The sequence below is a fragment of the Anabrus simplex genome, chromosome 8, assembly GCF_040414725.1.
Source record: "Anabrus simplex isolate iqAnaSimp1 chromosome 8, ASM4041472v1, whole genome shotgun sequence".
NCBI lineage: Eukaryota > Metazoa > Arthropoda > Insecta > Orthoptera > Tettigoniidae > Anabrus > Anabrus simplex.
In genome coordinates, this window is record NC_090272.1 from 49140121 (window position 1) to 49153853 (window position 13733).

The following is a 13733-nucleotide window of genomic DNA, read 5'->3' on the forward strand; positions in this document are numbered from 1 at the left end:
TAATAATAATAATAATAATAATAATAATGTTCTTGGCTTTACGTCCCACTAAGTACTTTTACAGTTTTTGGAGACGCCGAGGTGGCGGAATTTAGTCCCGCAGAAGTTCTTTTACGTGCCAGTAAATTTACCGACACGAGGCTGACGTATTTGAGCACTTTCAAATACCACCGGACTGAGCCAGGATCGAACCTGCCAAGTTGGGATGAAAAGGCCAGCGCCTCAACCGTTTGAGCCACTCAACCCGGCAGCGCAAAGTTTGAATAAGTTATTTCATACTTACGTTACATCGTCTTACACTTATCATACCACCGGGCGAGTTGGCCGTGCAGTGAGGGGGGTGCAACTGTGAGCTTGCATTCGAGAAACAGTGGGTTCGAACCCCACTGTCGGCATTCCTGAAGATGGTTCTCCGTAGTTTCCCATTTTCATACCTTAATTAAGGCCACGGCCGTTTCCCTCCCACTCCTAGCCCTTTCCTATCCTCAGGTGGGGGTAATAACATGGTTGGATACACACATGGATGATGGACCTCCAGCTTTAGATCAAGTTGGGAACTAGGATAAATAATTTGTACTGGTTGCTGGCTTCTGGTTACTTCGGGGAGAAGAAGAAGAAAAAGAAGGAGGAGAAGAAGACGAAGAATAATTAGTGTTACTGGTTTGAGGTCCCACTAACTACTTTTTATATTTTTCATTGGCGCCAAGATACCAGGATTTTCTCCCGCAGGAATTATTTAACGTGCTGTTAAATCTACCGACTCGAGGTTAGCGGATCTGTCAAGGAAACTCTTCCATCTGTAAGTCTCCGATCTGACTGATATTTGGTAGGACTTCAGTAAGAATGTTTTATTAGCCGTATCAAAATTAGATGCCCAGTCGTATATCTAGCACCTGTTTTGGGGTGTCAAGGTTTGCTCATCTAAGCACCGTGTCGACAAGAGTGAGCGGCGGGAAGCAGGTAGAGGTGGGGCGACCGGACAGCTCATATCTCAAGCACTCACTCTTTCTCTATCGCACACACATTACTACGGTCTGACACCGTGGTTAGCCGGTTCGAGTCCCGTTGGTCGAAACAAGTTTCACCATCAACATGTTGGTCGGCAGGGTAGGGGAGGTGGTGATACACAATTTATAATCATTAGATTGTGTGCCAAAAGTCTGGATTGAATTCCAAACCTCTCCGCAGTGCTCATATGGAATAAGGATATATGACACTGTTGATGGTGATTCGTCCGTCGGATGGAGACATTAACCCTTGAGTTAATGCTGAATTGGTGCTATTCGACATGCCTCACTAATCTCACTGTTCTCGATCACATAATTTCAGCAATAGGAAATAAATCTCAATTAGATGTAATCTATATAGATCTGGCCAAAACATTCGACTCAGTGGATCACGCACTTCTTCATAAGCTCGCTAGCAGATTTAATATCCATGGCCTCGTCTTGTCATTGATAACAATTTTCCTCTCCGACAGAAAACAAAGAGTGGTACTCCCTGAATCTGCCTCATTGTGGTTCTCTGTGTTATCAGGTGTATCTCAGGGCAGTATTCTGGGACCCCTACTCTTTGTTCTCTATATCGTTGACATAATTCTTTGCACCCAAAATAGTCAGTGTTCCCTCCCCTTGTACGCCGATGACCTGAAAATCCTAAGAGAAGTGTCTACGCCTGATGACTATGATGAATTACAGACTGTTCTCAATTCGTGTGGTGACTGGTTTAAGAAATGGAATCTTTCTCCCAATGTTAAGAAGTGCAATACAATCTCCTTTTCATTGCTAAAGCAAGGAATGAACACTGCATATACCATCCAGAGAAATACATTGCAATCGGCTTCTCAGGTAAGAGACCTAGGCGTTATAATAGACTGTAAACTAACCTTCTATGCTCGAATTCAGGCAATGCTATGCCTACCAACGAGCTAGAATATCATAGAGAGGCGGAAGCGCTGCCTGGGTGAACCTAATAGAACGAACGTCCGCCATGTTTCCTGTGGTCACACAAGCAAGGGGGCATGGCCTTTAAATGACGAAAAATGTAGAAAATGCGCATTTTAGAATCACTGGGGGAGAATTAAAGACCGTTGCCGAAAGCTTGAAGCATTAAAGCGAATACCGCCACTTCATCATATTGCGGCACGAGGCAAACATCACGATCAGTTGATTGTAGGGTAGTTCGAAATCATCGCACACTGACATACGAATAGGCCTCGAAATCGGAACAAGAGCGTTACCCTGCTTGGCTGTTGTGGTTAAGCGTAAATTAGAATAAAAACGATGGACATAAATATTTATGACAGGAAGCCTTAAAATCATAGGGATCTACAATAGGTTACAACCTCATTCTGTTCATATTTTTAAAATGATTGCATCCTCATGAGTACTGTGTTCCTTTCTTAATCTGTTTACCCTCCAGGGTTGGTTTTTCCCACGGACTCAGCGACGGATCCCACCTCTACCACCTCAAGGACAGTGTTCTGGAGCGTGAGACATTGTGTCGGGGGATACAACTGTGAGGGAGGGCTGCACCTGCTATGCTGAACAGGGGCCTTGTGGGTGGGGAGAAGGAAACGGCCATGGCCTTAAGTTAGGTACCATCCCGGAATTTGTCTGGAGGAGAAGTGGGAAACCACAGAAAATCACTTCGAGGATGGCTGAGGTGGGAGTCGAACCCACTTCTACTCAGTTGACCTCCCCAGGCTGATAGAATCCCTTTCCAGCCCTCGTGCCCCTTTTCAAATTTCGTGGCGGAGACGGGAATCGAACCCGGGCTTCCAGGTGTGGCAGCTGCTCACGCTAAGCAGTGCACCACAGAGGCGGCCCATGAATACTTTACCACAATAATCGTTTAGTGTAATTATTTATTATAATATAGGGTGATATAATGTTCCATATCATACTGGGATTACTAGCTGAAAGGTAAGCTTGAAAGTTGTCCATTATGAAGTGTGGCATAGTTTTAAAAACCAAGGCAACAGACATCTACAATAAAGGCTGTATACATTACAAAAATAGCAGTAAAATGCTGTATTTACCATACTTGGTGTACGTTTGAACGAAATAAGTGATTTTTTGTGGTTACGTTTTCTTGGCGGTGGGCGCTCCATTTCCTTTATTTGTAAATGTGAATGAAAATTAAATAGGGCTGGAAATGTACAGAGCATAAGCAACTGAATTGAGTAGGACACGGTACCATTTATCTCTTTTCGCCCTCACAACGCATTGTTCCGTTAATTCCTTGTTCTTTAAACGAAATCTGAAACAAAATTCGACAAATAATTACCGTGGCTATCCGTACTTTCGCTAAGTAAACAATAAAATGGATTTAATTACAAACAGAAATTACAAAAAGGAATCTCGGCTATAATTCAGTAATACTTACTAAAAGTACGATATATCCTTGGTTTTATTACTCCGATTAGTACAACCATGCGCTGAGATTACGGCTGGCATTCTTGAAAGCGAGAATCTATGTTTTCACTTCTTAAAACTTAGGGAATTAAATTGGCATGCACGATCTCCCTGTCACCTCAACATATGCCCCTTATCAACTTGCTTCAAGCAGGGAGCGCTGATGTCAGGTATACAGCCGCTCTATGTTATTCTAGCTCATTGATGCGTACCCTAGACATTCTTTACATGTTCACTGAAATCAATGATATTAACGCCTTAAAATTGTACTTTGCCTCGTATGTTCTCCCCATTATTGACTTTTGTTCTCCTATTTGGTCTTCATCTGCTATCAAAAACATATCTCAACTAAATAGTATTTAAAACTTTTTCACTTTCATTGTTAAGACTCGCAATCCTGTCTTTAAGAAGAAAACTAAATCTGACATTATGAACTACCTGGGTATACTTGCCCTGAGAAGCTATTTGCAGTTCTCCGATCTACGTTTCCTTCATAAAATAATCAATGGCTACACAAAATGTAATACTCTTTCGGCGTACTTCCCTATACACGTTCCTCCCCAACCTACACGCAACCGGCGCACTCAATCATGTGACCCTGCAACAACGCTCTATCTTCCACCGTCTCCCTACTCTTGGTAACTCACTACCCGATATCGACATATTTACGTCTTTCGCATCATCCTTCAAACAAAAAATTAAAAGATTCCTTTGAAGTCCTCCCCTGGTTTCCATTTTCTTCCGTCCCTCCAACCCTCGACCTTTCTTCTTCCTAATTTCTGTAACCGACACTTGCCAGTTATCGTTGTCATTGTTGTTACATGGTTACTGTTAAAATTGTTAATTTATTGTTGTTTATATCTTTGTTATCTTTTATACTTATTTAAAATTATTATTAGTGTAAAATGGCCCTTCTTAGGCTGTATCTAATAAATAAATAAATAAATAAATAAATAAATAAATGAAAAAGACAGGAGTGCCGGCACCGGGTTTCACCCTCTCCCTTCGTACTATCATATATCAGGTCATTCATTTCGTCTCATTCATTCCTCTAATGAGGTTGACGTCAGGAAGGGCATCTGGTCATAAAAACCCGCCACGACAGATTCATCTCACCTTATACCCGATCCGTAGAGAAACGGAACAAGGGTTGGACAAACAAACTGAAGTCGTTGTACCAAATCTCAATCAGATCGGAGACTTACGGTTAGAAGGGTTTCCTTGTGAGTACCCTCAACTACCACCGGACTGAGCCGTGATTGAACCCGCCAGTTTCCGTTCACAGGGCCAGCGCTCTACCACCCGAGCTAATGAACCCGAAGGAGAAGAAGAAGAAGTAGTAGAAGAAGAAGAATTACTTTTCTTGGTTCTGCGATATTCCTCAGAAACTTCCTACTTCTTATGGTCCAATTCTCTCAAATGTCTATTTATTTATTTATTTATTTACGTATTTATAGCTATTTAATGTAGCCTGATGTGAATTTCGGGAAACAACGGAAAACCATCTACAAGGGTGCAGACATCTTATGAACCTAAGCTTGCAGCAACACGAAGCATACCGTAAAGCCACCTAGCTCGGTATGGATTCTTATTTTAGTATTGACTGTTATCTAGAACATATCTCCAGATGTGACTCAGTGATGAATGTGTTCCAGTATTTAACTTGCTTTTGACGACAAGGGTAAAATATATAATTGAACATACGTCGAAAATACAATTTTTTTGGACTTTATTGAGGCGCTCCGTTGATTTTGGGGAGCACAAAGTTCATACTTACATTACATCGTATTATACTTATTGTGTGAGGTGGGAAGCGCGGAATAATAGGGATGGATATACGCGTGGATTATGTAGTAAAGCCTCCAGCTCTGGATAAAGTTGGGAAGTAGGAAAAAGTATTTTGCACTGGCTCCTGGCTATTGCCTGTATACCTAGCTGGTAATTCATGGCGATACTTCTTGCAATTTTATCATACATTTATAAACAATGAAGATCACAATATTATCTTCTTAGTGTACTCCAGAGGTACGTACGTATGATATGATGTCATTCATTTTGTAGCTCAGATGGTTGAGTTACAGGTATGTGGACGGTCATGTTACCAAGGATCTTTTAATTATACTAATTCATTATTAAGTTCATTCATTTTGGTAGGCACACCTTCTAGTTTAAAATGAATTAAGCTTCGTCATAGTTGTTGGTAGTTTTCAGATATTTTTCTATCTTCTTCATTGAATTTATGCTTACTTACCGCGTCATAAAGCTTACCAGTACCGCATAATTAAACATTCCTCAAATAAACATAGTTAAATCTATATGAAAGGAAATAGTTTTAAATTTAATTTGTTGCAATGCTTACAATGCAGATATTTTTTCAAGTTGCCTCATGCACTGCCGTACGCTAACGTGTTTTATCTTGCTACACAACTGTTTGTCGGAACTTCAGTAACCAGAACGTGATCTGCTCTCGGCGACTTTGGTAATTGGAGGCAAGCACTGAGTCTGCGATGGGTCTCTATACCTTGCCCCTGTATGAGCCTGAGGATATCAGCTCATATGAGCCGGCTATACTGAGAGTCAACTCAAGACCTTAGCGGTCCCTTTGATGTTAGTCAGACTTCTGGTCGGTGAAAAGGCTTCCGCAGGGCCAAATAGTTCCCTAGGTTTGTTACTTGTTCGTGAAGTCAGGAGCTTCCTTCAGTATGGTTAGATATTCTGGTGAACTGACTTGATGTATTAAAAATTTTGCCCTGTATAAATATGGAAAATATATCACAGGTTGTATGTTATTCGGGTTCGTTACCAACTCTTATACTTCATACGTAGATGGCTGTGAATAGTTATTGTTCTCAGTGGTGTATGTAGCAAAATAATAATAATTTAATATGATATTGATATCTTATTCCACTGTGTACTTAGTAAGTTTGTTCGAGTTCATTCCACTGTTGATAAGTTCGCATAATATGTGGAACGTTGAAGATGGATCCAAGAAAACTGTTGGCAATACTGGCTGCAACAGCGTGTTCAGCTTCAGTATTCATAATGGCTGCCAGCTGTGAGCAAGACGTGTGTGATGCTGTGACGCTTGAGTCCCCTGTGAAATACTTTAAAGCTAACAAAAGTAGAGGAAAATAAAGTAGAAAATCTAAACCAAATTGTTTTAAACGTTTACAGTATCTTACGAGATTAGAACCACTGTGGACTGTGGAAGACGTGAAAAAGTCCGCGCAGCTGATCGGCGTTTCTGTGTACAGTGTTTACGCCGCTCGCTTGGAATGGAAAATCCAAGTCTCCAGGGAAAGAACGATGTGTCAGCTCAGCACTCGCCGTAAATAAAACAGGAAGGGCCTTAACACGGTATGGGAATAGGATCCTTGGCGTATTCGATGATGATAATAATAATAATAATAATAATAATAATAATAATAATAATGTGTACTTTACTTTATATTCGCAACCGCCCTCTACCTACAGAAATGTTGTCATGAGAGGATCATGAGTTCGTTTTTACCTTCCGAATGACGAGACTACAATATTTACAACATTCCTGGAAGCATTGTATTTTGCAATCCCACTCACCGGTGGGGTTTTCAGCTTTTTTAACTATGAGAAACTGCCACTGACAGTCGTTGCACGAGAGCGGAATCGTATACGTATGTTGTAAGTCTCCATGTGCCTCACACAAATCGCATTATGAAACAAAAATAATTCTTGCTTCTCTTGCCTCGGAATTCGTCAGTAATCTGTAGGTTTTACGTGGTCAATAAAGGAATAAATAGGTATGGTACGTAATCAAAGTACAGCTATGTGAAAGGCAGTGATTTCTTTTGATGCTTCACTATTTCAGAATGAAGTACTGTACTTGTCAGATGGACGCACGGCGTTAATGATAAGCTGGTTGTGGCGGAGATGGAGAACCGAGACGAGACGGGAAGGGGGAACAAGGGACGTGCTCACATGCGGAAGGATACTTTTCCTAAGCTCTTAACTTGAATTTCAGTATAGTGAGGTTACGTGGGCTCGAATCTGTTTGAGCCTGTATGAGTCTTTTTTGCCCATTTCATTGTGCCAAGCTCAACGGATGAATGGGCGGAACAAATTTAACGCCTAGACCATATTTTGGTGGTTGCCTGTTGATACTACAATCCACAATGTAAATGAGCAATTTTATTTAGTAACAATTTGTTGTTTTCAAATGAGAGATGATGAAGGAGTAGTAGGTTTTGGAACGTAAGCTCGATGCTATGTCGTTGTTTCCAAATGCATTATCCACCTTCCATACTGCATCTTGCTTGAAACGTATCCTATCTGTTTAAATATCAGTTTGTAAAGATTGTACACAAAAACGTAATGAAAGTAAGGTTCCAATAACTGCCAATAACTCCCTTCATAATTGCCAAAGTGCCGTATTATGTTCCGAAGGATTGCCATTAAATTTCAGAGGTTGGAGGTGGTCACATCTAAATACCCCACACTGAAAATGAACTAGTGATTTGGGCTTGGATGGCGAGCGCTTTAACAGAATGTCTTACTGAGGGCGATCTTACATAAAGAGAAAGTAGGCTCTACAATCAAATTCCCTGCGAACAATCAGGTACGTACACCAATAACAAGAAAACACATTGATAAGATTTAGGTTTTTAATGTTTCCTGTTGCTCCATTGTTGACCAAGTTTGCCACCAGAGAAGTGTGTAAGGGTTAGACAAGAACTTGAACTCTGATCTTTGAGTTTATACCCCAATTTTCAGAGACTATCTCCAATGTTTAACTTATTTATTTCATAATACGAAAGTATACAGTCAGTTACATCCAACATATTTACAGTCTTATCATGGCAGAAGTATAGGCTACAATTGTTTATATGATAGGGTTATTGAATTTCTAGAGTTAATAAGATATTTAGAATGTAAAACGTAACACCAATGTGTTTACCTTTTATTACTAAATAAGAAAAATTATAAATAAATGAGAAAATGGAAGAAATATAAAAGAATGGGCCATCGGCTCTTATTAATTCTCATTCATTTTTGAAATGAGATATAGACGGAGTCAAATACTAAAGTATTCTAATTTACATGGATTCGTAAAATAAATCAAGTACCCAGTGTTGTAACATCAGTTTTATACACAAAATAGCTGCGAGAAACTCGCCGGTTTGACTATGCAGGCCCTATTGTTGTTTTTCAATTTTCTTTTTTGTTCCTGGAAATAAATATAACTTCTCGACTTACATTTGTGGGATAGTGTTTTGACACTAACTACGTTTATGTTATATGCATTTCAATAATAAGGAGTTAGAGACAATGTATATGACAAAACAGGAGGGACTCAAAATGAGATTATTTCTACACATCCGAAATGTTTTTACTGTTTTTATTAACAATTCATTCTCTCACTCTTACTCAAAGATACAGATTCAAATCCTAGTCCTGTTTAATGATACTGATGGCAATCTTTATCAATGATGTAACAGCTGGATACATTAATTTCTTATCTCCACACCATGTTACCGAATTCTGTCAAGTGATATCTTAGCAAATTTTGGAAAAGAAGTATAATATTACCAGTTTGCTGGACTTACATTAGATATTCCATCTTTCCAAGTTCAATAAGGAATTAACTAGGCATATTATTGAGGAGCGCATGCAAGTATGAAAGTACACGTTTAGCAATTTTATAAAAGAGGCACATTCAGTATCATTCTGTGCAAATAAAACAACCATACTTTTCCTCTTAGGTTAGATCATCATAATGTTATTGTCTTAGAAATTACATGAGAGAGGACAGTTCTCAATTTCAAATCACAGCTCAGATTACTGTTTTTTGTAGAATGGTAGTGTAAATAACAAACACGTTATTTTCAGGCTTTATTCAACTGAAATCCATGTATTATTTTTATGATGACAAATGGACCAGATGAAATATTTTAGATAAATACAACAATATTTTGTGAATTAATGGAAAGTAAATGTTCATTTTTAGAAGGGAATTGCTCATTTTAAAACCATTTTATATTTCAATCACACCTCATTAACATAAACCATCATTTATTTTATTCAGTACAAATCTATACTCACACTATGAATTTATTAAAATTTATATTCTCTCTCTTCTCAGACTTCCCTGTATGCTGCGTTAAGTGTTTCGTTTTTGAATACCGATTATGGAGGTGGAAAGGATTGAAAAGGCCACGCTAATTTCCTTGTTTTACCTAGATATAAGAACTACTATAGCTGTTACAACTAAGGTATTCTATAAAACACTCCAGCTACTGAAACCAGTGCCATTTAAGCAGGAGGATAGTTTGAATCAACATTCTGTTGTCAAACATTGGGACTGAACTGCTTGGCCCCAGGGACTTCTCTCTATATTAGCCTAGTGCTATAAAAATGCAGTTCAAAATTAAGTATTTTTCATCCTATATTCAGAAAAATAATGTTTTTAAGTCTTTTTTATGCTTATCTACCATATCATTTCATGTTTTGATGACAGTTACTGGGGAAATATTTCTTCTAAAATATTAGGCTACAAACTCTTCATTTTGTCAGTACATATTTAGGGTATACAGATTTAGCACAATCGTTTCATCATTTAATACATAAGCAACAGATTACTATACCATTTGATATTTTTAACAATGTCTCGATCAATGTCAGTAAGGAGTATAATCATTTATAACATAACACAGCGATATATTTGTTTAACAAATAGTGAAGCATTACAGAAGTACTTATTCTCTTAAAAGTACTCATCAACATTTCATATATTTTGTTTTTAAAGTAATCATACAGCATGTCAATATAAACTGTTACACTGAACAAACAATATCTTTTGATACATCTATGAATTTGAGGACTGATTTTAATTTTATATTGATTAGAACAAGGATGCATTATAACAAATAAATATTTATTTTTACATATATAACATGAAACACAACATTTGTTACTCATGTTGTACTACAGAACACTATGCAATTACGCCTTTAAAGGTAGAACAAGCAAACTCATCAGCTTTACATGCTGTAATATATTTTTTATGCATAGGCCTATAATGTAATGGACCTTTAGTCAAAGGCCATCATATCTTATGTGCTAGGTACTTTCTATGATTTATCTGTACATGAGTTTTATGTTTACATTTACTTAAGGGCATTTAGCAGAAGCTGGTATAATTGTCTTGAGATTAGCTATTAAATTGAATATTATTTAATTTAGTCTTTCTAAAGTACCTATTTTTATATTATTTAGTTTCCGTATATTTGTGTTAACATCTTTCATTGCACGAGTAATATATGTTACTCTTTTAGACACCACGTCAATCGTTATTATATATTTTGTATGTACAGTTCACTGTTAGAGTTTTGTGAGTCGTCATAGGTACATTACAACATACTTATTTTACAGATTACAGACGAAAATATGTTTATTTAACAACATACAAAATTAGTAGATGAAAATGTTTGAATACACACGAACTGAATTTTGTTTAGAGCTGCTTTACGAAGACGTTCCCAACTTCAGTGGACTGCTATATCGAGCAAGTTTTGAAAGAAATTGTTAATTAGTAACATTACAAAGGAATTCGGTGACAAGATCATTATGGGCAATGAGAGTTCCATTATAAGGCAGACTATTAGGACGAAAACCCGACATATTTTGAAAGTGTGTGAATTTATTCAATTGTAATTTTATGATGTAATATAACTTTTCTTCAGATCATGTACTGCGGAATAGAAATTATGTACTTAAAACAAATGCACTCTAAATATGAATGGTAGCTTAACAATCAATTACAACATTACACTACAAAATAACCTTCACATTAATTTGTGATATTTTTATAGAGCATTTATGGAGTGAATGATATAGGATACGTTTTAACCATAAGAAATTAAGTTTATTCTATATCATTTCATATTAATGCATTATTTTGGTATATTAATTATATAGTACTTCCAATGTTATCGCCTGTTTGAAACATATCAAAGTTATACTATGAGGAGTTTACAGCATGTGTGGATATTATGATTACGCTTGTTCTGCCTTTAATACAAATATACACATGTTTTTCCACATGATACAACATGAGAAAATTATATAGAATTCAACTGAATAGGTTTGAATTTACCGAGACCAGTTATTGGGAAGTAGAGATGTGAGGAAGTAATGGGCGATACAGGAATTATTCCAACACTGAATGTCGTTGCCTTCGCCTGGCTGACTGTGCTCCAGAATAGTCGCACTGCGGCGAGCTATTTGCTGACAGGACAGATCCTCCATGCACATGCTGTCTGCTTCCTTCAGGAACCTGAAGTCACATGCTGTCTGCGACGAGTACCCTGCTTCTTGGCCCTGAAATATAGAATAACATAATTCATTTAAGGTGAATATTGCCAAAAATCCGTGCAACAAGCAATAATAACTGAAAACTGGTGCAAAATGTCAGAATATTATCGTGAGAAGATAGCCTGCGCTGAATCTGTATGTCGATGTTTATAAACTACAAAAGTAATTTTCTACCTGAATTTAGAAGAGGAAGAAAATGAAGAAGCGCCGTTCGTCTATTGTAATCTCAATCTATAAAATCAAAAGTAAATAAGTTTGTGCTTTATAGAAATCTACACGGCTCCACTGATCAGTACCAACACTTACACCAAGGCGCATGAGGAACTACGACGGGTCGTAGGAATAGTTATATTGTCAACTTACAATTTTAACTCCTTGTTGTGAGGGGACAAAAAACAAAAATCCATAAAATAGACAAAATATCGAAGCTGTACAAAAACAAGGCACAGCTTATTTTACGCCCCTCATTGCGAAAAACCAATACCCCGCAAGTCCCGGAGAATTTTCAAAACAACATATTTTTTAGGCCCTAAAGTCAATCATTTCCGAGATATTACCAAAAAAGTATCTTAATAACATCAGTACTGTAATTGTTCAAAAATAATACCAATAAATATTAATATACCCCTAAAAATTCCTTTGCTGACGAGATGTAATGTTTACAGTGCACTTCGTCTTCTAGTATGGGTTAGAATAAATTTATTACTTTCATTGAGCTGTCTCTGTCTTATCCTTGGCTTTGACAATATGAAATTAACTGAGGTACTGAGGTATGTGTGATGCTAGTAACACCATTCCTTATGAATGGTGTGAAAATGTCGCCCATAGGGTCAGTTAGTGCATATATTTCAGTTGGTTAGGCAGGCTGATATAATAGCAACGTCTGGCTCAGTGAGGAAGGCAACGGTAAACTACCTCGCTCCTCATTTCCCTAGTATGCCTCTTCAGTGACACCTAGGCTATCTATGACAGCTGTTAGCGGATCTGTGGAGTATCAAACCAGCTTTCGGACTGAATACTCAACATACACCTCTAAAAACTATCAGAGAATGTTTCAAATTAAAAACTCAAAAAATTGCACGCAAGGAATGTTTTAATAATAATAATTCTATTTGCTGTACGTCCTACTAACTACTTTTACGGTTTTCGGAGACGCTGAGGTGCAGGAATTTAGTCCCGTGGGAATTCTTTTGTGTGCCAATAAATCTACCGACTCGAGGCTGACGTATTTGAGCACCTTCAAATACCACCAGACTGAGTCAGGATCTAACCCGCCAAGTTGGGATCAGAAGGCTAGCGCCTCAACGGTCTGAGCCACTCAGCCCGGCGGCAATGTTTTAAATTTATGCAAAATATTTTATAAAATGTGTAAAATCTGAAACTATGTTACTAAACTGTTCCAATTTTAGAATAATCTTAATTTTGGCAACATAAGTGAACATTGCAAGACTTACAAAACTCAGTAGGTACGCCCAACTTAATCTTACATATTTCACGACACTTTCTCTTTCATAAATTTTATTTGGTACTTTGGCCCTCAGAAGTCCCAAGTTCGTCGCCGGGCAAATTAGTCTAGTGCAGAGGTGCTCAGGTGAGCGCCCGTTGAGGCTAGCCCAGTGCGGCCGGCCTGGTGTGACGTAAATGCGGGCAGCTTACGTAGCAAGCATACGTCACCGTGAAGCGAGGGAGCGAACACACTTTACAGGGAAGTGAGGAGTGACGTTCGATTGTGATTACGAAGCGCTCCTCCACTACTCGGCGAAATGGTGATTGGGGTATAGTATTTAAAATAAAAAGATTTAATCGCAAAAAACTGACCTTCTCAAGATATTCCGGTTTGGTTTATACTGCACTCGATATAAAGAGTCGGTTTTATTTTCTTATACTTATTCTTTGAAAGAAAAGTGATACGTTATGATTTTTGTGTTACAGTCTATAAAGGTACGCGGTTTAAGCGTACAAGCTACG

At 38.0% G+C, this 13733-nt stretch overlaps 1 protein-coding gene across 1 annotated transcript in view; it reads right to left on the reverse strand.

The window, feature by feature from the left end:
• Positions 1 to 8042: 8042 nt before the first annotated feature.
• Positions 8043 to 13733, reverse strand: part of LOC136878748 (zinc finger CCCH domain-containing protein 13) — a 468202-nt gene continuing 462511 nt past the window's right edge. The window contains exon 5 of the mRNA XM_067152206.2: positions 8043 to 11771. Coding sequence (XP_067008307.2) covers positions 11544 to 11771 — 228 coding nt within the window. The 3' untranslated portion in view covers positions 8043 to 11543. The remainder of the gene's footprint in view (positions 11772 to 13733) is intronic.